The following is a 24,014-nucleotide window of genomic DNA, read 5'->3' on the forward strand; positions in this document are numbered from 1 at the left end:
ATTGAGGGCTAACCCACTTGAGGAAGGATTGGTGTCTGCAGAGCACACACATGCTCAGAAAATACCTGCCTCACACAGCAGACCCTGGTAGCTGGATAGAGTGAGATGGCTTTCAGATGGTCTTGTGAAGGCTTCCCTGGGGCAGAGAACTACTTTGCTGTCAGGAAAAAAGAGAGCTCTCAGGGTAGAGCAGAGCAGGCTCATTTCCTTCTCCTAGCCCCATGAGTCAGGTAAGTTACTTCTTTTTCTGGGAGAGAGTTAAGACAAGCCATGGATGCTCACTTTCCTTTTCTAAATGATGCACTTCCCTGCTTTATGGGCCAAAATGAGAACACTGAAGAGAGTTGAGAATAGTACTCCCTTCAGTAAGTGTAGTCACCAACCAGCTCCCTCCTAAGAGCTTGGAATCTCAAAAAAAAAAAAAAAAAAAAAAAAAAGCATTCTTGAACAGTCTCCAGGAAGAACATTCCTGAGAACAACAGGCCTAAGAGGAATTTCCTTGGGTTCAGAGGTACTGTGTTACATAGCTCTGTGTCACTCATAGTGCTTTCAGCAAAATGGAGTATAAATAAGCAATTGTAAATTTTGTTTTGTTTTTCTTTGTTCAGTCTTGCTTAGAGCAACAAGATTTAAATTTAAATCACTATAGATTTGATCACTGTAGAAAAGAATCAGAAATTCACCCTCGTTTCCAATTTCAAATGTAAACGCCACCAGTACAGTAAATGTACCATGAGAAACCTATTGGTGGCACTACGGAATTAGACAACTCTAGAGAAAACTTAGCAATAAATGGATATCCCTCTGAAACCTCAAGAGGTAATTTCCTTTGGTGGGATAATATGTAGATAAAATTGGAAATGAAAGCTATAGTTGAGCTATTTGTAATCAAGACACCTGCACAATTAATTTTAAAGTAACATATATTGTTTTGTGGGTAAAATTAAATGTCTTATACAAATGTCTTATACAAGCACTTACACACTCTGGGAACAGATGCCAATGAATACATTTGGTGACTATTCATCAACCTCACAAAGATCACCTTGGCTTACAGAAAACCCAGGGACCATTTTAAAAGTAAATTTGTAAAATTATATGAAGAGAAAGACATGCAATTCTGTGATTTTATGTGTCTTTTATTGCAAATACTATTGCTAAGACAAAATACCCACTCACATACACATAAATGAACTTCATGGATGCATTTATGGATAGAATGGATAGACTTCTGTGTTGAGGTATAGATGCCTTTGTGAACAAATTTTTGTGCTTTAGCATGTTTTGTTCCTTTGTTTTAACTCTAGCATTCTTACCAAGAAAAATAACACATGTTGAAAATCCAAAGCAATGTAGATAAAGATCACATACCTTTTAGACACTAGCAACATTAGAATACCATGCAAAAAAGATGTTCATCAGGGCAAGGCTAATAAACAGTCCCCTGGAAATATCTTTCACCTCCCGCATAGTCCATTCTTCTAGCTGTAACTCCAACTAGTGCCACAAGACTTGTTTTTTCTGGCTAAGCCCTGGGCAACATTCACCATCAAAGTACTAGTATCTTCTTAATTTTTGCTTAGAAAAGAAAAACACACTTAGTGTTAAGATTGGATATATTTTTAATTTTTAGATATCTGCACTATGGACATGAGCAAAATAATATGGAACTACAGTTTTTAAAAATGGCCACACAGAAAACCACCTTAGATGAAATGAATATATAACCTGCCGTCGATTTAAAAAAATTAAGCTCACTGTCTCATGTTGAAAGGTCACAATCATTAATCTATTTAAAGTTAGCAACGGCCCGTGTGTCATACACGATTGTGGACACCTGACCTTGATACCTGCCATTCCACTGCCTCCCACAAGCTTTAGACAATTTAGTACTCCATCTGACAGTGACTTCTTTGTCATTTCTGTCTATATTCTTCATTTTTCCTCCTCTTGCTCCCACTTTAGAAACTACCATGTCCTTTCTTTCCCTTTTATGCCTTCTTATGAAATTTTATATCCTTTAATATTGTAACTACGTATATCACATAAAAAATAAACAAGAATCTTGGAAGGTATTCTACAGAATAAAGACGTCAGTCAGTTTGAAAATATTAGATACTTAATACAGGTAACATCTTAAGATTTAAAGTTTAGACTTATACTATGTTTTTAAAGGGACATTGATCAAGGATCTGAACTAAATTATAATGTAGACACAAAAAGACATCGCTAATGTTTCTTCAACAAAATGTCCACTAACAAAACAAAAGGTATTTTGTCTTAAAAATTTGCAATGCTTTATTTTAAACAGTACAATAGCAACAATTATGTACCGTGACATAATTATAAAAAATTATCATCAAAGATAATAAACATTAAGATATTGTTGAAGGGTATTATTAGCTGGGTTGTGCCCCTCCCCACACACCACCAAATTCGTATGTTGAAGTATTGGCCCCCAGTACTTTAGAATGTGACTGTGTTACAGGATATTTAGGGTGGAATATCTCTGTGGCAGGTGGAAACGTCTGTGGCAGGTGGTGCCTTTGCCCGAGTTCTTATCCTGCATCCAGGAAGAATGAGGTATGGAGACAAGCGGAAGGGGAGCAAGATGAAGAGAAGCTTTATTGAGTGTTCTAACAGCTCAGAGGAGACCCGCAGGGGGCAGCTCCTGAAGGAGGGGCCTTACCAGGGACCAACCCCCTTCGGCACAGGAATCTTTCTGCCTCCTGCAGCCATTCATGGCCCAAGGGCTGGGCCCCATCCCAGCTTTGAGATCCCAGCGGGTGCCAGGAGAGGAGAGAGACCGGGCAGCGGGATCAGATCCCCCGGAGCCTGCAGAGACATGGGGGCCTTCCCACCCGCCAGGGGGCAGGCAGCAGAGATGCACGGGTCTGGCCGCTGCAGCTGCACCCAGGGAGCTCCAGCCCCATCAACTCGGAAGGGGCGGGGCTCCTGCTTGTTCCTGGCCCCTGCCTGCTCGTGGAGCGAGAGGGCCAGGTCCGCAGCAGCGGGTTGGGTGGCTGCAACTGCACCAGGGAGGGCAGATTCTGCCTGTTCCCAGCCCCTTCCAAGAGCACAGGAAGGCTCGGATCCACAGCTGCAGTTTTGGCTGATGTAGCCCCGCTACGTATTGCAGGAGGGTGGGGCTCCTGCCTGTTACGTGAAGCAGGGGGCCTGGATCTGCTGCCGAGGTTTGAGGTTTGGGCGGCTGCAGTGGCACCCGGGAAGTTTCTGCCCCAAATCAGAAGGAGTGGGGCTCCCACTGACTCCACAGAGTGTGCAGCCCCAGCCCTCCTCTCTGCTGCAGCCGGGGTAATGGCAGCAGCTGTTGCCATCAACTGCATTTGGAAATAGAACCTTAAAAGAGGTACTTAAGTTAAAATGTGGTTTTAGGGTGGGTTCTAACTCAATACTACTGTGCCCTTATAAAAAGAGGAGATTAGGACACAGTCAACAAAGAGGATGACCATGTGAGGACACAGCAAAAAGGCGACCGCCTGGGAGCCAAGGAGAGAGGCCTCAGAAGAAACAAAACCTGCCAACCCCTTGAACTCAGACTCCCAGCCTCCAAAATTGTGAGAAAATTCTTCTGTTGTTTAAACCATCCAGTCTGTAGCATTTTGCTATGGCAGCCGTAGAAAACTCATAAAAAGGGTAACAGCAAGAGTCTATTTGTCAAGGTAAGGTGAAAGTTTGGAAAGGACATAGAGCTTGTTTCTTTCTTATTTTTTTTTTTTTTCCTTTAGGCATTCAGGGCTTGATAAGGCAAACTTTGCTCTTTAAAATATCAACATGTCTTTCAAGGTTCCCACTGAAAAGGTTACTTCATATTGTTCATTTTTGCCCATAATTTTTACTCACTTCAGAAAATAGGCTTTTTAGGAGTCTAGCATTTGCATTTAACTCTCTGAACAGGACTTAAAGAGTGTAACCAAAAGACAGAAAAAGATTACTCAGTATGGAACTAGCCAAGCAAAAAAATAGTTGGGGGAGTAGGGTGGAGGATGAATGCACAGCGAGGGGGTTGAGTCAGCTCCTGTGTTTCCATGGAGAGGAGTTAAGCTTCTCCAGAAGTGTAGTGAAGGCCCCTAGTGATCCATAAAGGTCCTGTAGCTGGCTGCACAGGGGTGGCCAAGGACCAGGGTGTGACTCACGGGCGGCATCTTGCTGAATAGCATTTTTTCACTTGTATTGGTAATCCAAAAAGCACTTGCCAATTGACATACTTTAGGCTAAACAAGAGGCAGAGGTTGTTCTCAGAACTTTTAAAAATTATTATATTATTTCTTAAATTTGAATTTGTTTCCTGTTTTTCTGTGTAAGGTATAAGCTCCATCTCAAAAAAAAAAAAAGAAGAAAGAGAGAAATCTCTGCCATCAGAATTTGCTTAGAATTCTGCTATAGAATGTCCTTATTGATAACATAGAAATAGGATTAGGGATTATTTTAATAATAAAATAATAAACATATACTTTAAGAGTGATCTAAGGCTGCAAAATTTAAATTATATTGGCTGTCTAACTGACCTGGCTAAATACATTTTTTGATTATTAATACATAAATCATGGAGTTAAGTATGTATACAAATGCAGAATTAAGTTCTTCAGCCCTAAATATCTTTTGGTGAATCAATTTAAAATTGTCTTTCTAAATATTATTAGTTATTATTATTAAGCTATTAATATTTACAGTCTTTGCCACTTAGTAAAATGTTACTTTGTCTTAAAGTAGACCAACATGTTTTTATCCATCTGCAAACTGCCAAATGGAATTTGATCTCTTGAGACACTGTACAATATTGGCCATTGCATTTGAATTAAAATTCTCCTGAAGCTAGTCACTGCATCACTCTTGGAAAAGTATTATTGAACTTAACTGAGCAACAGCACATCACAACACATGGCATTATAGAAAGCACAGAAGGATGCACTTATTCCTTCTAATTGGAAGTTTCAGAAACTGATGTCACCCAACCTTTCCTTTTATTTTGAAGTTACATCACTACCCAAGCCTCTGTCTTTTTATTCATGGGTGTGCCTCCATTGTTGCTGGAACAAATCCAGTGCATTAGTGAAAACATTGCCCTCTTGATGAGACTCATCTAAACACATCTGTCATCCACACACATGTTAAAGCATATTCACGATGGCCAATCAGAAAACATTTCTACCTCCAGGGTGGTCAATATAGTTATGCTGATATTGCCCAATCACAGATCAACACTTTCGATCTTTTAATATCCTCCCTGAACAACCATATACTTACTGAATGTTTTTCAGACTGTGCTTAAGTTGTTGAGTCATTTAAAACTTGTTTCCTGTCCTGTATTCTCTTACCCACTTTTATTCTAAAGATGTCTGCATTCTAGCTCTTAAGTTTATATTTCTTACTCCACTGAGGCATTCCACATAAATATATCATCCAGTCTACTACCCTGTGTTTATTAAAATGTATTCTCTACTCCTTCAAAATACAATCTTCCAAAGAAACTAACAGCTAACTAAAAAGAAGTGAGGCTAAAACTTTAATGACCTCAAGACAAGTTAGAATTCTATGGCACTCTAAATCCCTATTGCTGTTGGCTTTTCTGCTTTGCTAACTGTTGGCAAGAATTGACAGCCTCCACAGAATATGTTTGATAAATCTTTAGAGGCTAAATTTCTCAGTGGCACTATGAACTTCTTTCTCTGAGGAAGTGGACATTTGGTTGTTCTTAGGGGAAGCTCAGATGTCCTCATGAAGAAACAGCAGTGTGGCTAAAGTATGGGGTAGGCCTTCTCTGTAATTGCCTGTACTGAGAAAGTCAACTGCTGCAAAGATAATGTGTATTAATTTAGTTCTTTTTTGTGATACTTACACTAGAAATTCATTTTTTCAGATTTCTCCCTAAAGCCCTTTGGCTACTCAGGAAGGCCCTGCGTGAAACTTGCCAAGGATTCCATATGACAGGTATCCCCCCGACTCCCCTGTTGCCTGGCACATTTATCTTAGGTGCCCCTGTGGGCAGGTCAGGTGATACACCCCTCACCCCACTGGAGAGTACTTTTGAAAGGTAGGAAATCTGAGTCTTGCTAGCTGAAAACTCTGACTCAGCCTTAACTTTCACAGTAGAAATGCCCATACAAATGCAGTGACTTTTTGTTTCTGACAGAATTTAAACCTCATTGCTATGGTATTAACTGGGATGCTACGGCAACCATAAACTACTAACTATAATTTTCCCTGAAAACAGCTGCCATGGAGCTGTGGAATATTTTCCTTAGACTTTAAAGCATTGACATTTCAAGGAAAACTCAGCCTTCTTGGCACAGTAGAGCTTACTCAAACTAAGATGTCTTAAATAAACTATTTGCACACATGAAAACTTCTATAAATGTGTATAAATGTATTATCGTAAATGACTCATACCGTCAAAAATGATATAATTTTATATAACTTATATTACATATCATACTATGGTAACCTATAAAGGGCTGATGCCTTATGTGAAATACTTAAAATTTTATGATAAAAAATTTAATTGGCCATGATCATGTCTGTTAAGTCACTCAGCCAAAAGTATAAGGGCAAGAGCACCAGTCTTAGAATCGGGATCACTGAGGTATAATTACGGCTTTGATTTAACAACCGTGTCATCTTAGGTACATCCAATTGGAAAGCTGCTCTTTAGAATGGGTGGATTCCAATTGTTGATGTTACTGATACTAGTGCTCCAACCCAAAAGCCCTCTTCATTCATTCTCTCAGGAAGAAAGGCAGCTTGCTGACTTGCTGTAGTTGAGCCACACACAGAGTTCAAGTGATGTTCAGTGGATGTCTATTAGAGACATAATTCAGAATTTTTAAAAATTCTAATAGTCATAGAAATAAGTGAGAAGATACTTTAGTCATACAACTATAAATGAAGCTCTGTGTAAATCCATCAGTCCAAGAGTTTTTAGAATAGAAATTGTGGCAGTTGGTATGAAACATTCAAAGGGCAGGAAAATAAAACTGAGGAGCCAGCTCAGACAAATAGTTTAAAAGAGGGGAAATAATTTAAAAAAAAAAACGAAACAAGAGACATCAAGGATCAACATAAGAGGCACAATATTCAACAAATAGGAAATTCAGAATAAAATAAATAAAGGGAATAAAACATCCAACCAAAAAGGAATGGGTGAATAGTTAGCAAAACTTAAGAAAATCTTCAGATTCGTGCTGCTAAGTATCAATAGGATTAATGAGGATAGATTCCTAGCTGGATGGATTTTCATGAAATTCACTAAATATAAGGAGAATATTTTTAAAGTTTCTAGCTGGGAAAAAATAGATTATCTGCACAGGAAGAGCTATCAGAATGGAACTGGACTTCTCATTAACAGTGTCTTAACAGTAGAAGATAATAAAGCAACGTCTTAAAATATTAAGAGAAAGTTATTTTGAACTCTCAATTATGTATCAGGCTAAATGACGATTAAGTTAAAGGGCCAGATAAAAATGTTTTCAGATACACAGGCACTGAGGAACTTTACTTGATATTCATTGTTCCTGAAGCTGTTACTAAGGACATAATCCAGGCAAAATATGGGGTATAAGAAAAAGTAGGACAAACTCAAAGTTTCAGTGAAAGGACCCCTTAACATGGCAGTTGGTCAGTAGGTCCAGAATAGCTTGTCCACATTGAACCAAGATCTATTAACACTTCTATGCAGATGAATTTAGCTTTTAATCTGTTCAATGTAGGAGCTATTATGCCTATATTCCACATAGAAAAATATGAACAAAAATGAATCTACTTCATGCCCATATTCATAACTGTATAAAATAAGAATGACAGCTGATATTTTACTTTAAACACATAGCCCAGATGAAATTTTTAAGCAAAGCTCCAACAGGCAGATTTACTGAGCTGTTATGAATGTTTCATTATCTCCTAATTGAAGTAGTCTACTCGCCTCAATTGCCATATGCAAATGGAAACTTAGAACAAATTGATAAAGGGGTTTTCACCTGTAATTGCTGCAATTAAGAAGTATACAAACTGTTTGACTAAACATTTCACCTCTAATAACTTATTATAAGATAATTGAACAAATGTCCAAAATTTAATTTAAAGACTCTTAATTGTAGCATTCAGTGTATTTACTCAACAAATACACGAGGCATTGGACACTTATCATTTATAAACATTAAAAGAAAGAAAGGAAGCAGCCTACATGCGTAAAAATAAGTTATAGGATAAGGAAAATTAGAGTATACTCACATATTGAGGCAACAGTCATTAGGATTGAGGATGATATAGAAACATATTTATTAAAAATGAGAAGTCCTCCCATATGAGAAAGCAAGTTACAATATGTTATATGGTCTCTTTTACATAAGTAGGTAACAGGAAGTTTGGTTGGTAAACTCTCTCTTTCCTGGTCATCCCCAAGTTCTCTGTCTTTTTGGAGTTGTCTTTCTCTTGCAATCATGTTGCCCCACAACAGCAAGATGTAGTTTCGTTCCTCCTTACCCTTCCTGCGGGTGCTCTTCCTCTAGCACATTTTGGATAAAGATATTTGCCACACAATTGTGCCTAAATCATTCAGCGCTGCCCGTTTCCCCAACGTCTCTGTGGGATCCCTCAGGCTTCTCCGTGTTTGCTGCCAGTTGCCTTAGAACCACCACCATTCTAAACAAACTATCACAAGGACAGAAAACCAAACACCCCATGTTCTCACTCATAAGTGGGAGTTGAACAATGAGAACACATGGACACAGGGCGGGGAACATCACACACCGGGGCCGGTCTGGGGGTGGGGGGCTGGGGGAGGGATAACATTAGGAGAAATACCTCATGTAAATGATGAGTTGATGGGTGCAGCAAACCAACATGACACATGTATACCTATGTATCAAAGCTGCATGTTGTGCACATGTACCCTAGAACTTAAAATATAATAATAAAAAGAACCACCACCCTTTCTTTCTCTCCACTGAAGAGCATCAATATTGGGATTTTCATAATTTTTAAGCTTTTTAATCAGAGATTTGGTAGTGATGGGAGGTAATTAGAGCTCAGAAAATAAACATTTCAAATATAACTGCTCTGTGATGCCTAGAAATTTACTGTGCAATCTCTTTCCTGTTGGGTTTCTCTACTGCTCCAGTTTTCAGCATTGCCATTTAGAAACATCTTTCCTTAGAGTAGTATGTCTAAAAAAATTTTTAAGTGTCTTTGATGGCCTGATGAAGCTCATGAATGTTTTCTCAGAATAAAGTTTTGAACGAATAACACACAGAATTCCAAAGGAAGCCAATTATATTTAAATATAGTTCTAACAAGGAACCCCTTGATTCTAGAGTCAAATAGACTGTGCTATTTTCTCTTCCTAGTCTATTCAGCTTCTCTAATTGACAGGAACACTGCCAAAAGTACTGCTACTTTTTTCTGTTTTGCCATTTAACTAATTATGTTTACAAAATGGTATCCCTCTAGACTGAGGTCAGGAGGCCCTAATCTTTCACAGGCAAATAACAAGTCAAAGAGTTTTCCAAAACATAGGACACTGCTTTCCCTTAAAGGAATATTATCAGTCCAATTAGCCCAAACTTTTCATTTTTCTTCTTTAGATGCACATATTTGCTTTCTGTCTCTGTCTCTGTCTCTCTCTCTCAGAGACAAACAAAGAGGCAGATAAACATATTTTTAACAGTTACAATGATAACAAAAGATTTAATTTTAGGCCCCCTTTTCTAAATTATAGGTCTATCTATACCTATAATTTAGAAAAGAAGAAATCTTTACATCAAACAACCAGTGCTGGGAAAATGAAAAGAAGTGAAAGAAAAAGAAGTTCCACAACTACCCTCTATAATTATCTCTTATGATCATTAGCCTTGTTTGGGAACCCGTTGCATAGTGCCATCAACCACTGTCTAACACTATGAAAGAATTATGTGAGGTTCTTAAAGCCCAGGATATCTGTCACTGCAGACCCTGAATTGTGTGGTGCACTGCCACATCATCTCACTTCAATAAATATACTCTTACCTTCCTGTATGTCAAGATTGAATGAAAGGTGAGACTAATTGCAGTGGGTCTTAGTCATTTAAAACTAGATGTGGAAAAAATATACAGGAGAAATTACTAAAGGATTCGCAGTTTTTTTGGATGAGTTAAACCCATGTATAGAAGAATATTTTTGCTATTTAATAGGTATCATTATGTTAGCCATGGTGTAAGGAGCACATCTGGGAATAGTTCAAAAGGAGCCATTAAAAAGCAGCTTTGTCCAGAATGGGTTCTGATACTGAAAATAATTAAAGATAGGCTCTTCTTGGTTATCTTTAATTCTAATAGTGTTAGGCTATTCTTGCACTCCTATAAGGAAGTTCCTGAGACTGGGTAATTTATAAGAAAAGAGGTTTAATTGGCTTACGGTTCTGCAGGCTGCACAGGAAGCACAGTGGCATTTGCTCCTGGGGAAGCCTCAGGAAGCATCCAATTGTGGTGGAAGGCAGAGGGGGAGCAGGCACATTGCATGGGGAGAACAGGAGCAAGAGAGAGAGAGTTGTGGGGGAGGTGCCACACACTTTTTTTTTTTTTTTTTTGAGACAGAGTCTTGTTCTGTTGCCCAGGCTGGAGTGCAGTGGTGCGATCTCGGCCCACTGCAACCTCCGCCTCCTGGATTCAAGCAATTCTCTGCCTCAGCTTTCCGAGTCACTGGGATCACAGGCACCCGCCACCATGCCCAGCTAATTTTTTGTGTTTTTAGTAGAGACCAGGTTTCACCATCTTGGCCAGGCTGGTCTTGAACTCCTGACCTTGTGATCCACCCTCCCTGGCCTCCCAAAATGCTGGGATTACAGGCGTGAGCCACCGCGCCCAGCCTACACACTTTTAAATAACCAGATCTTATTTAAATAAGTGAATTCAGAGCAAGAGCTCACTTATCACCAAGGGGATGGCCCAAGCCATTTGTGAGGGATCTGCCCCCATGAGCCAAACACTTACCACCAGGCCCCACCTCCATCACTGGGGATTACATTTCAACATGAGATTTGGGTGGGGACAGATATACACACTGTATCTATAGAGTTGTTTGCCTGACTGTCCAGACTCATCTGACTTGTCTATAGAGATCTGAATGTGCCTGAGAACCTATGGTCAAAAATCTATATCAAATATTTATATCATTTTGGGAAAAAGTTTCTTGATTGAGTTAGTTTTCTTCAGTCATTTAAATGCTTTGGTTGCTATTTCCAGCCTTATTCACCGTGAAACAAAAGCCACATTATTATTTCTTAATCTGATTTCACTAAACTTGTGAAAAATCCAAGGATAGGGACGGTGTCTGGTGTGTTGCCATTAAGCCTCAGCATCATTAAAAGAACATGCATTATTACAGAACCATGGAATCACTGTTCTTCCATAAAGATTTGGAAAGTGTCTTAGAGACTGGCAATTTCCAAAGTATATTCCTGGAGACAAACTATTGCATGAAGGTGTCTCAGGATGACTGCAAGTGTGATGAAAAAAGAGAGAGGCTTTTTCTCTGCCACCACCCACATATTGCCACTAAAAGCAACTTATTTTTATTCATTTTATGTTTGGAGGAACTGCATACATTTTTGTTTAAATAAACAAGGCTATTAAAATCCCTGTCTACACATCTTCACCACCCACTTTCCCCTTAATCCACTCCACACAGGCTGTCATAGTCCTTGCACCACTGAATTCATTCATATAATGATCATCAACTCCATCTTGGAAAAACCAACATTCAATTTCTGTCCTCATTGCAACTTCCTCTTTTAACATCATTTGACACAGAGAGACCCTCCCTCCTTCTTCCCAGCTTGACTTTAAACTTGGCTTCTGTCTGTGGGTTCCAGAACCCCACACATTCTCAAGTCTATTCTGCTGACCCCTTCTCCTCTTCCAGAGATCTGAATATGCTGGCACCTCAGTTCCCATGGCATTAAATTGAATATAGGTTGAAAACTCCCAAATTTGTATTTTCAAATTGAACCTCTCCCCTGAGCTCCAGTCTCCTTAATCCAGTTTCCCAGTCAACATCTCTGCTTAGATGATGAATTAGCCTCTCAAATGTAATATGTCTAAAAACAATTATTTACCACTTTGCCTACATTAATCCATTCTTCCTCAACCTGTTTATTTCTAAATACTCCCCAACTCTTATTTATTCTGTTTTTCAGATAAAAAATCTGGCAGTCATGGTTGACTTCTCACTTTTCCTCTTCTTCGTATCCTGTCAGCCCCACATTTAACATCTATTCTGAATCTGAACTGACAATCTTTCATCATTTCTACATCTCAGTCCTATACCAAACAACTGTGAGCTGTTTCATGGATTCCTGAAACCATTAAAATGGACCCGTTCTACTGTTGCTTTTAAGACTACATGCCAAGAGCTGCTAAAATATTTGCTTTATAATATAGATTACATCAAGCTCTACTAAAAGGTTCAATGATTTTTCTCTGTATCTTAACAAAATAAAATCTAAAGCCTTACTGTGATCTGACCCTGGTCTCAGCTATTACCAGTCTTCATTCTCTGGTTTCCAGGATTACAGATTTCTTTTTGCTTTGAAATGCTGAGCACATTTTATACAAGCTCTCTTCCCTTTGCTTGAACTGCTCTTCCCCCATATCTTTAAATTATTAGTTTCATCTTGCCATGAGGATTTTTCACAACTTCCCTGGCTATCCATGATAAAGTCTCCACCCTCCAGCTCTTTCTAGCATTTTATATTTTCCTCAGAGCACATGTCATTATTTGCATTTGTCTATTTTTAAATTTGTCAATGTTTTTACTTTTTGTATTGAGCAGCTTCTCTCTCACTCTCTCTCTCTCTCACACACACACACACACAAACACACACACACACACTTTTTCTCATTTGGCATTTCTTTGCCTCTTCTTTTTCAGGAATAGAAAGCCAAATTCTTCCTATTTTCTAGAGCAGAGTAATTCTATTCTCTGTAACCTCTACCTTGACTTGGGACTCATAAAATATTATAATTACCCTTTATAAAGAGTCTGCTGCTTCTCCTAGCACTGTGCTACATGTTTTCTTCGCCTTGTCCTTTGATCCTCATGACTGTTCCAAAATTAGTGCTCTTATAATCATCATATTACAGACAGGAGACTGTGACTTAGACAAGGACAGGAACTTTTCCATGGTCATACAGCTAGCCAGGGGCAAGGTAACTACATATGGCACTGCCATCACTCCTTTCTCATTACCGTCTCTGCACCTCAGTGTGATTAATAACTTTAGGTTCTGATTTTTCTGGAAGGAAGGTATCTTTTTATCTGATTAAGAGAGATCATTGTCACAGGTGAATGCCTAGATTTAGCCCTTCTAAGGCATATATTGATTTTAAGTGCTATGTCCTTCAGCAAGAAGATTGTCCTCTGCCCGCTCCACTCTAACTCCCCAGAGCCTTACTCAACATACTTCCATTTTGACCTACTGCAGTACTAAAATAATTAGCATGAGCAAACCAACACCCAACTTTGGAAGGCTCAAGGCCTAGAACTATGTGTTGTTTCTCTGTTAAATCCATTATAAAGCCAGATCCTATTCTATAGGCTTTGGAGAAAAAAAACAAGCAGACAAACAGGAAATAACCTTTTATGAGTAACAAACATTGCTTAATTTTGCATAGAGGAACCACCATATTGTATCTCAAGTATTATTCTCAATTCAATTTCTAAACTTATAATAGTTCTTAGATATTTTTACCTCTTTAAAATCCCACTTGTTCTGATACTGTACTTAATTTTTTAAAGGTAATGACTATATCCACTTGAGATCAGAACACTTGGTAAAGTATTTCTCAGTACTATTTTGATGTTCTGTTAATTAAGTCTCAGGTCCATATGGAAATAAAATGGTTTTCTAATATATGTATTTTTTTCTATTTAATTTTTATTAAACAGAATATATATTAGACAGCTTAATCATTCTTAGTAATATTTTAGATTCTAAATTTAAGATAGATATAATTCATGTTTCATCAAATTCTATTTAACAAATAGCTTTGCCAATAGGCCTAAAATATTTGCTGAGTATACAAATGGTAGCAGTTAGTTCTAAGCTCTTTCTTTTTATGATTTAATTAATTTTAGGTAGAAATCCTCTCCTTGCTCTGTATGAGTAACTCTCATAGCCCATTTTGTTTAAAATAGAGACACAATAGACATAATTGCTTGTACTGATATTATATCTTTTAATACAGATAGGTAAAACTTTATAAGTTGCTTAACTGATGCTCTCAAGAAAAGTGAAAAATTTGGGGCTCAGCAGGGTAGCTCATGCCTGTAATCCTAGCACTTTGAGGGGCGGAGGCAGGAGGATCACTTGAGCCTAGGAGTTTGAGACCAGGTTGGGCAACATAGTGAGACCTCTTCTCTACCAAAAAAAAAAAAAAAAATTTAGTCAGGCATGGCCGGGCTCACTTGTGGTCCCAGCTACTCAGGAGGCTGAGGTAGGAGGATCACTTGGGGCCAGGAGGTCAAGGCTGCAGTGAGCTGTGATCACACCACTGCACTCCCTCCTGCACCACAGAGTGAGACCCTGTATCAGAAAAAAAAAAAAAGTAAGAAATTATTTTTTGTTTCTGATAAAAAAATAAGTCATTTAAAAAATTTACCTCCTTACTTCCTCTGCTTATCATATAGAAATGGTAGGTGTTTTCCCTTCCTCACTCTCCCGCCTCCTCCATTGATTTCTCTTTCCTGTGAGCCAGCCTCTTTTACTCTGCTTGGAGCTGAGGTGCATCTTTGAAGGCCTGCAGGTGTAGTAGTGATGCTAATGGCGGCAGTAGATTCGTCGGGGGTATCCGTTAGATTCCAAGAAAGACTCTATGTAAAGGATAGGCAGGGGTCTCCATTTGTCAATATGATCTGGGTGTATTTACATAAATTTGCAAATACATTTATATACACTGGATTACCATCTTTAAGTATGACAGATTATTGGGAATGAGAAAAGGTACTGACTGTCAATGCCACCAACAATGGATTCTGAGTCAAAATAATCTGAAGGAAGACCTGGGCTGTCTAGATTCTCCTGGATTCATGGTATATTTGTATGCTTTTGGATATATTTAGCATACTGCCTGAATATGGTAGGCATTCAGAAAATGTTTCTAGACTGTTTTAGAAATCTATTTGTGTGACTCGTTTTTATCGTCAAAGCAGTAAACTGGCAGCTCTTAATATTATTTAAGAGTGGAGAAAGAAAGGAATGAGAACAAGAAGGTGGAAATAGTGATCACCTTAGAAGGGATGTTTGCTTTTCACCATCCTTAACTGCATTCTTCAAATTTCAGATGTGCTAGTGACGCTTAGGAAGGAAGGGACACAGATTTGGACAGGTTTCCAAAATCCGTGGGGTAGTTTTCAGTGCCCATGCTTGCCCAGCCAATTTGGCAGTTGGCAGAAAATCTGCTCACCTTCAAAGGAACCTACACTGGAAAGTGCCAGTGATTTCATACACAAAGTCAGCTGGTTAGAATTACACTTAGCTTGCATTCAGAACCCAGAAGTAAGTTTCACAGAAATCCCACTAAGCATTCCCAGAAGCATTTTTAAAGTAAAAAAGAACTGAGCATTTAATGTCAGCATCTATTAAATGAAGTAGGCTTTTTATTTTTTTAAAGGTCCAAGTATAGATTATAGATGAGTTTAACTCCTGGCTCTGCCCCCAACTTCCTCCACTACTTTGATCAAGACCCTTGACTCTGGGGAGCCTCAGTTTCCTCATCACTACAGTAAGGTGGTTAAATTAAATTATCTTTAAGAGTTCTTTCCAATTCCAGCATGTGATTCATCCTAAACATCAGGTTTAAAAGTTTCTAATAGACTGACTTTGCCTAGGGAATAAAAATATTCTCTCATGGCCCTATGGCTGTGCAATACAGAAGTTACCCTGTGAGTCTTTTAAATGTTACGTGATCTGTGCTGAACCCATCAGAAAATACATCTTAAAATACACATCTCTAATGCTAAGAATGACTTGGAGAAATTTTTGTTTTATTTTTAATTGTAACTTTTTAAAAACACTCAATTTATCAAGTTGATTATATTATAATTACTAATAATAGTATTTCTAATCTGTGTCTAATCTGTATCTAGTTGTGGAAGAAAAATTTTCTCTTTTTTTCTTCCACATTAGTCGTTGAGTTTTTTCACCAAGCTGCTTGGTAGGATGACAGCAATGTAAGAAAATTAACAATGGTTTTACCACCTTTTATAAATGAAATATTTAAAGCAGTTAAAAGAAAGTAGCGATTACTTAAGAAGTAAGAGGAAAAATATTAATCCAGGTTGAGGATGTCACATCCCAAATGCCAGAAGTGTTTTGGATTTTGAATTTTTTCAGATTTTGGAATGTTTGCCTATACATAAGATATCTTGGGGATGGAACCCAAGTCTAAACACAACATTCATTTATGCTTCATATACACCTTATACACGTAGCCCAAAGGTAATTTTCTATAGTATTTTTAATAATTTAATGCATGAAACAAAGTATGTGTACCTTGAACCATCAGAGGGTACTGGTGTCACCATCTCAGCCACCCATGTTGACAATCTGTGGTTGTCTGGCATCACATCTTTCCTGACACTGAATTTGTATGCCACTGATAAGCAATCATTTTCTCATCCTTATTCACATATAAGTACTTAACAATAAAAAATGTGATGTTATTAACACAATGAAAAAATGTTTTCAGGGTCACTAAGCAATCCAGCAGCATCACCAGAATACCTGTATCAGCTGTTAAACAGCAGTAACAACCAACAACAGCAGGCTTTCAGCCTCCATCTACTATGCTGCTTTGATTAAAAGGTTACCATACACAGTTTTTTTTTGTTTTTTTTTTTTTTTTTTTGAGAGAAAACATTAGAAGCAGTTGAGGGGCTGAGGGACCAGAAAGTGAGTTTTCTGGGGATGAGGAGGCATTCTGCTGGATGGATTTTTAAAATGTTTCCTTCAGGATCATCTGCCTCATTAACAATGACTTATTGTCTTAAAAGTCTCTCTTTGATTTGATAAGCTGACATGATTCCTTGTTCATTTATGAATGCATGCTGCTTTAGCCCTTCAGGAAGCCCATCACACATTTTAACCACATTGTCAATAGGCACTTTTTCTGCAGTTTTAGAAAGGCCATCTTCATTGTCACTTTTTCATGATCACCTTGCTTCAGAACCATCTAGGCAATTTCACCATCAATGAATGAACAACTGTCTCATCATTAGTATTTAAAACTTCTTTGATATCCACTTCTTGCAGGATTCTTGATGGATTCTGAAGGTATATTTTGCATATATAATGGGGTCAAATATAATTTTTTTCTCATTTGGCATACAAAATCTTTCAAAGTCATTGCTTTGTTCCTAACCATCACTGAACATAGTCGCAGGCCAGATGTTATGCCAGGCATGCACAACCGTATCTTTAGTGACTGTGTTCCAAGAACTGGCAATAGCATATATGGCATCCTTCATGCTACACTTCTTTTGAAAACCTTTGACACCCACACCTCTGTTCACTGCTGCTAGCATGCTATTCAAGGAAGTGTTTATGTGTTTACTCTTCATGGATCTAAGGATACTCTTTTCATATGGTTGAATTAATAAAGTCACATTTGGGGAAAATTACATGCATTAACATTATTTTTAATGAGAATTTCAGCTGTAGTATGAGTGGAACAGTTGTCAAGCAATAACAATATCTTGCAGTCATCATCCAGTCCAGCTTTGCTGCAATTAGTGCAAACCACTGATAGAAAATATTTGTGAAACCAATCAGAAAAGATGTCCCTGGTAATCCATACCTTTTTGTTAGTGTAACAGTGAACTGGTAAGAAAGTCACTCCTTGAAAATAGCTGGAATGCAAGATTTAGCCTATCACAGTAAGTTTATAATTATGTGTGCCTGCAGCATTAGCACATCTCAACACAGTTATTCCCTGGCATTCTTAATTCCTGTGGGGGCTGACACATCAGCTGTAGTCCATCTTTCATGGACAATAACACCAAAACAATGATGTCTTATCAGCATTATAATCTTGTTCTGGCATCAGATTTTCATCAGCAATGATCTTGGCAAAGTCATCAATGAATTTCTCCACTACTTCATGTCAGTAGATGTATTGTCACTATGAATCTTTAAAAATTTAATGCTGTGTCTTTTCTTAAATTTCTACAGTCAGCCCATTGAATATTCACAGTTCCCTTCCATTTAAAGTTCACTGTGATATATCTTTGTTTGTTTCATGATCAGCATACCATCAAGTAGCATGTGTTTACTGCAACACCAGCAGTTCCACACTTTCAATACATGATTAAGACCTTCATTTTTAGCTTTATGCAGTGTTTTTCTATTTTTCCTTACCTCTGTTCACTGCTTTTAGCATAGAACCTCAACGGTTTATCCTTCTATTTCTTTAGGTCATATATGGAGGTCATCCCAACACCGTCATCTGCTCTAAGATGTTTCACACTTACACCATTGTTCATTTTCTCCAGCGGTCTGACTTTCTTTGCTATGTATGCTGCCTCTTTTATTTTATTTTTTAAAATCACTATTATAGGAATTCCTGACATTTCAAACATATCTTTACATCAGAGAACAGAGAATAAACAAAAAAACATGATGAGTTAGTCAGGCACAGTGGCTAACTGTAATCTCAGCTAATCAGGAGGCTGAAGCGGAAGGATCTCATGAGGTCAGTTCAAGAGCAGGCTGAGAAACATAGTGAGTCCTCATCTCTAAAAAAAAAATTTTAAAAATTAGTTGAGTGTGGTGGTGCGTACCTGTAGTCCCAGCTACTGAGGCTGGAGGATTGCTTGAGCCCAAATATTTGAGGTTGCAGTGAGCTATGATCAGGCCACTGCACTTCAACCTGGGCAACAAAGTGAGATCCTGTCTATAAAAACAAAACAAAACACACTAAAACACGTAAGTCTTAGCCCCTTGAAGGGCATCCTGGGGAGTTAATCATTGGTACATCCAGCCTCCACACATGCAATTTTATTATTTTTTGTAGGCATGATTGCATGGGGAGATTCGGACTTGAACAGAAGAAATATATTGCAGCTGAAGGTGGCTGGGAGGGTCTTTTTGCTTTTGGGGACACTGAATAAACTGTATGTTGTGTGACTATGTTTTGACTGTGACCCGCTACCTAAGGTCAGGTGTGGAAAAATTTCCATTTCGGATTTTTATTTTTGGATTAGGAATGCTTAACCTGTGTAATGCAAATCACATGCAAACCAACACTGCTTAGAAAATTGAGATTTAAGAAGTAGAATTTTTGGTGTACATTTTCTGTCATTTAAATTTATTATTCCTTACTTGGAATTTAAGTCATCTCTAAAATTGTACCATCTTAGAAATAGTAGCAGCCATTTGATGGGTGCTTATAGCTATCTTTGTTCTATGACATTATAAGTAATGTAGAAACACAATTCACTTCTAGTCATGTAAATCCTATTGTAAAAGATACCTCAAGAAATAATTTTAAATGAAAATTGCTGCCGTAAGTCTTGAGAGTAATTAACAATGGGATTATATAAAATGAGTCAATATATGATAATGATGTTCCACCTCTACTTTTTATACCATTATATATTTAAACTTACATGTATAGAATTTAATTTATAAAACACCCATGTGCTCACTATCTAGGTTAAGGAGATGTTATATTTTGCATGTTGGCTTCAGCTGACTTGTTTCCTCTCTCTCCCACGTACAGTAGAGTCTCTAAATATTTACCACCACAATTTCATTTCTTTCCTCCATCTTCTCATAAATGTTTTTATTTTTAAACTGCATACATACGTGTATAGAAACTATAGAGTTTTGTGTGTTTAATACTTTTATAAATCATTTTATATATTTGTCATTTTCCAGCTTATTTCCCTCAAAATTATATATGCATTTAAGACAGCTTTAGCTCTAATTTATTAATTTTAATTGTTTTATAGTAATAAATGAATACACAAAAATGCATTGTTAACCCTCAGTATTAGCTTGCTAAGGCTGCCATAACAAAGTGACATAGACTGTATGACTTAAACAATGAACATTTATTTTTTACAGTTCTAGAAGCTGGAAGTCTGATGTTAAGGTGCCAGCAGGTTTCTTCTGAGGCATCTTTTCTTGGCGTGTAGATGACATTTGTCTTAGTTCAGGCTGCTATAACAAAGTACCACAGGCTTGGTGGTTTATAAACAACAGATATTTATTTCTCACTGTTCTGGGGGCTAGAAGTCCAATATCAGGGTGCTAACATGTTTGAGTTCTTGTGAGGGTGATTTTCCAGGCTACAGACAGACGTCTTCTCATATTCTTACGTGGTGGAAATAGGAGGGACCTCTCTAGCTTCCTTTTGTAAGGACATTAATTCCATTAACGAGGGCCTCACCTTGGTGACCTAATCAGCTCTCAAAGGCCCTACCTCATAACACCATCATATTGGGGGTGAGGATTTCAACAAATGAATTTTGGGGAAACACAAATATTCAGTTCATTGTAGCCATCATCTCACTGTGTCTTCACATGGTCTTCCCTTGGTACACCTCTGTGTTCAAATTTCTCCCTCTTGTAAGAACACTAGTCATACTGAATTAGGCCCACTGTAATAACCTACTTTTTACTTAAATACTTCTTTAAAGACTGTCTCCAAACATAGTCACATTCTGAAATACTGGGAGTCAGGAGTTTGACATGAATTTTGGGGGTACAAAATTCAGGCCATAACATCCTATTAATAAATATTTTTATTCTTTCCAAAGTTTTATTTTTAAAAACTATGGCTGCTATAAAATTCCTGTTAAGATATCCTTGTGGTTGAGGATTTCTCTAGGGTATATACATAGAAGTGATATTCTTGTTCATAGCTTAGGCTTATCTTCTCATCACTAATTTTTACCAAATTTCTTCAATGAGGTCATGACAATTTTTTCTTCACCAGTAACACATGAAAATTCCTGTGTGTTGCTACACATTTTCACCAACACTTAGTATTATCAAGCTTTTTATGTTTTGCTCAATTTGATAGAGTGACAACTGGTTTCAATTTTTATTTGTTTACCAACGAATTGAAGAATTTTTTAGCCATACAGTTGTTATTATCCTTTAAGTTTTCGTATCTCTGAATTGTCTCTTAATATCCTGTTTTCCTTTTTTTTTTTCCTTATTGATTTGAAGACCTCATGAACTATTTTATATCATTAGTTATTTTTGTTTGCAAATATTTTCTTCAAGTTTGTGAAATTTATGTATTTTTATTGTTAAATACTTACATTTATTGAATAAAATAAATAAATATTTGGTTGCTTTCTCCTAATCTCAATCTGCCAGTTTTTTTTTCTCTTCTCTTTTTCTCAAGATGTTATCTGAAGAGGTCCCAGGGATAATGTTTTGAAAAGTACTACATAAAATTATTTCTAAGTTATCTCTGAAGTATCTCAATTAATTTTTTAATAAACAAAATGTTATTAATAAACATTAAAAGTTATTTTATTATTAAAATATACTTTGGTTCAATAATATCTCTTTTATATAAAATTTAATTGAGATAATTTAGAGATAACTTAGAAATAATTTTATATAGTACTTTTCAAAACATTATCCCTGGGACCTCTTCAGATATCACCTTGAGAAAAAGAGAAGAGGAAAGAAAGATCTGGCAGATTGAGATTAGGAGAAAAAAACAAGCAAATATGTATTTATTTTATTTATTAGATATCACAGTAAGATGGTCTCTGTGTTTTTGTTTTTATTGTATATATTTAAGGCATACAACATGATTACTACCGTCAAATAAATTTACATATCTGTCACAGTTGCTTTTTCTTCTTTTTTCTGTGGTATGAGTAACTAAAATCTACCCCCATTAACAAATTTATGGTATGTGATATAATATTATTAACTATAGTCCTGATACTCTACGTTAGATCTCTAGACTTATTCATTTGAGACAACTGTGTCTTTGTACCCTTTGATCGATATCTCTCCATTTCCCCAGCCTTCAACACTGGTAACCACCTTTATACTCTATTTTTATATATTCATTAAAAAAACTTAGATTTGACACATAAGTGAGATCATGCAGTGATTTTCTTCCTTTGAGTTATTTTACTTAGTATAATGCTCCCTAGGTGCAGCTATGTTATAAACAGCAGAATCTCCTTCTTCATTTAAGGCTGGATAATATTCTATTGTATGTGTATGTATGTGTTTGCGTACATATGTCACAACTTCTTGGCTGTAATGAATAATGCTGCAATGAATATGGGAGTTCATATCTTCATGAAGTGGTGACTTCGTTTCACTTGGATATATACCAGGAAGAGTGATTGCTGGATCATATGGTAGATCTACTTTTAATTTCTTTAGGATGCTCCATACAGTTTTACACAATGGCTGTACTAATTTACATTCCTATCAAGAGTATAACTAGGATTCCTTTTTTTTCCACATCCTTGCCAACTCTTGTTATCTCTTATCTCTTTGATAATAGCTATCCTAACAGGTGTGAGGTTGTTATCTCATCGTGGTTTTGATTTGCGTTTTCCTGATGATTAGTCATGTTGAGCACATTTTCCTATATTTGTTGGCCATTTGTATATCCTCACTGAAGAAATGTCTATTCAGGCCATTTGCCCATTTTTAAAACTTGTTTTTTTTTTTGCTATTGAGTCAGGTGAATTTCTTATGTCCCACTCCATTGGTTGATAGATGGTTTGTAAATATTTCATCCCACTCCACTGGCTGCTGTTTCATTTTGTAGATTTTTTAGTTTGATGTAGTTACACTTGTTTTGTTTTTGTTGCCTGTGCTTTTGGGGTCATATAAAAAATATCATTGCCAAGGAAAATATCAAGGAGCTTTTCCCTAGGCTTTCCTCTAGGAATTTTACAGCTTCAGGTTTTATGTTTATGTCTTTAATTTATTAAGAGTTCATTTTTGTGTGTGGTGTAAGATAAGGGTCCAGTTTTATTCTTTTACATGTGGATATCTAGTTTTTCCAATACCATTTATCAAATAGACTATCTTTTCTCCATTGAGTTTTCTCCTTTCCTTTCCTTTCCTTTTCCTTTTCCTTTTCCTTTTCCTTTTCCTTTTCCTTTTCCTTTCATGACAGGTTCTCACTCTGTCACTCAGTGGCCCAGGCTGGAAGGCAATGATGTGATCACAACTCACTGAAGCCTTGAACTCCTGAACTCAAGAGATCCTCCCTTCAGCCTCCCAAGTAGCCAGGACTACAGGTGCGCACCACCATGCCAGGTGAATTTTTCAAAATTTTTGTAGAGATGGCAGTTATACTATGTTTTCCAAGCGGGTCTGGAACTCCTAGTCTCAGGAGATCCTCCCACCTAGGCCTCCCAAAGCACTGGGATGACTGGCATGAGCCATTGTGTTTTCTTAATGGCCTTGTTGAAGTGACCATAGATACTTGGGTTTATTTCTGGGCTCTCTATTCTGTTCCATTGGTCTATGTGTCTGTAGGTCGGTAACATACAGTAAGATTTTCTTAACAAAACAATCAGTATTGATATATATTCGCTCTAATTTAATTAATGAAGTTCTACATCTGTCATGATAAAGTAAGATTCTATTGAATCCTACCATCCTGCAGATAATTAGCATAAACTCAGTACTAAATCCAAGGAAACAACTATAGAATAAGTGGAACAGTGCATAGAATTAGAGGTATCTTGGAGCAGAGTGAACACTTGAAAGAATTTATGGCATAGATGAATTACCCATTTTTATGATTTTTACATTCAGATCAGAATAAAGTTAGCTCCATGAGTGGCAGTTAAAATTCAACAGAGACATCTGCAGTTTCTGTGGCTCACAGAATCACAGGACAAAATTAAGGGCAATTGTAACCAATTGAAATCAAGGGGAAAACTCTGTAAAGGTGAATCAGAGATAGGAAAAGATCCTAACTGTGTATAAAAATCTGCCCCAAATATTTGACTTAAC

General features: G+C 37.2%; 1 protein-coding gene and 1 long non-coding RNA gene across 2 annotated transcripts in view; one reads left to right on the forward strand and one right to left on the reverse strand.

The window, feature by feature from the left end:
• Positions 1–4,342, forward strand: LOC129534267 (uncharacterized). Its single transcript, XM_055390773.1, has 2 exons — positions 1–230; positions 2,519–4,342. The coding sequence occupies exons 1-2, from the start codon at positions 222–224 to the stop codon at positions 3,119–3,121; spliced, it is 612 nt and encodes a 203-aa protein (XP_055246748.1). The 5' UTR covers positions 1–221; the 3' UTR covers positions 3,122–4,342.
• Positions 3,019–24,014, reverse strand: part of LOC129534268 (uncharacterized) — a 25,810-nt gene continuing 4,814 nt past the window's right edge. The window contains exon 4 of the long non-coding RNA XR_008680788.2: positions 3,019–6,819. This is a non-coding gene — a long non-coding RNA (uncharacterized lncRNA). The remainder of the gene's footprint in view (positions 6,820–24,014) is intronic.

This window comes from Gorilla gorilla, chromosome 5 (genome assembly GCF_029281585.2).
Source record: "Gorilla gorilla gorilla isolate KB3781 chromosome 5, NHGRI_mGorGor1-v2.1_pri, whole genome shotgun sequence".
In the NCBI taxonomy this organism is placed as follows: domain Eukaryota; kingdom Metazoa; phylum Chordata; class Mammalia; order Primates; family Hominidae; genus Gorilla; species Gorilla gorilla.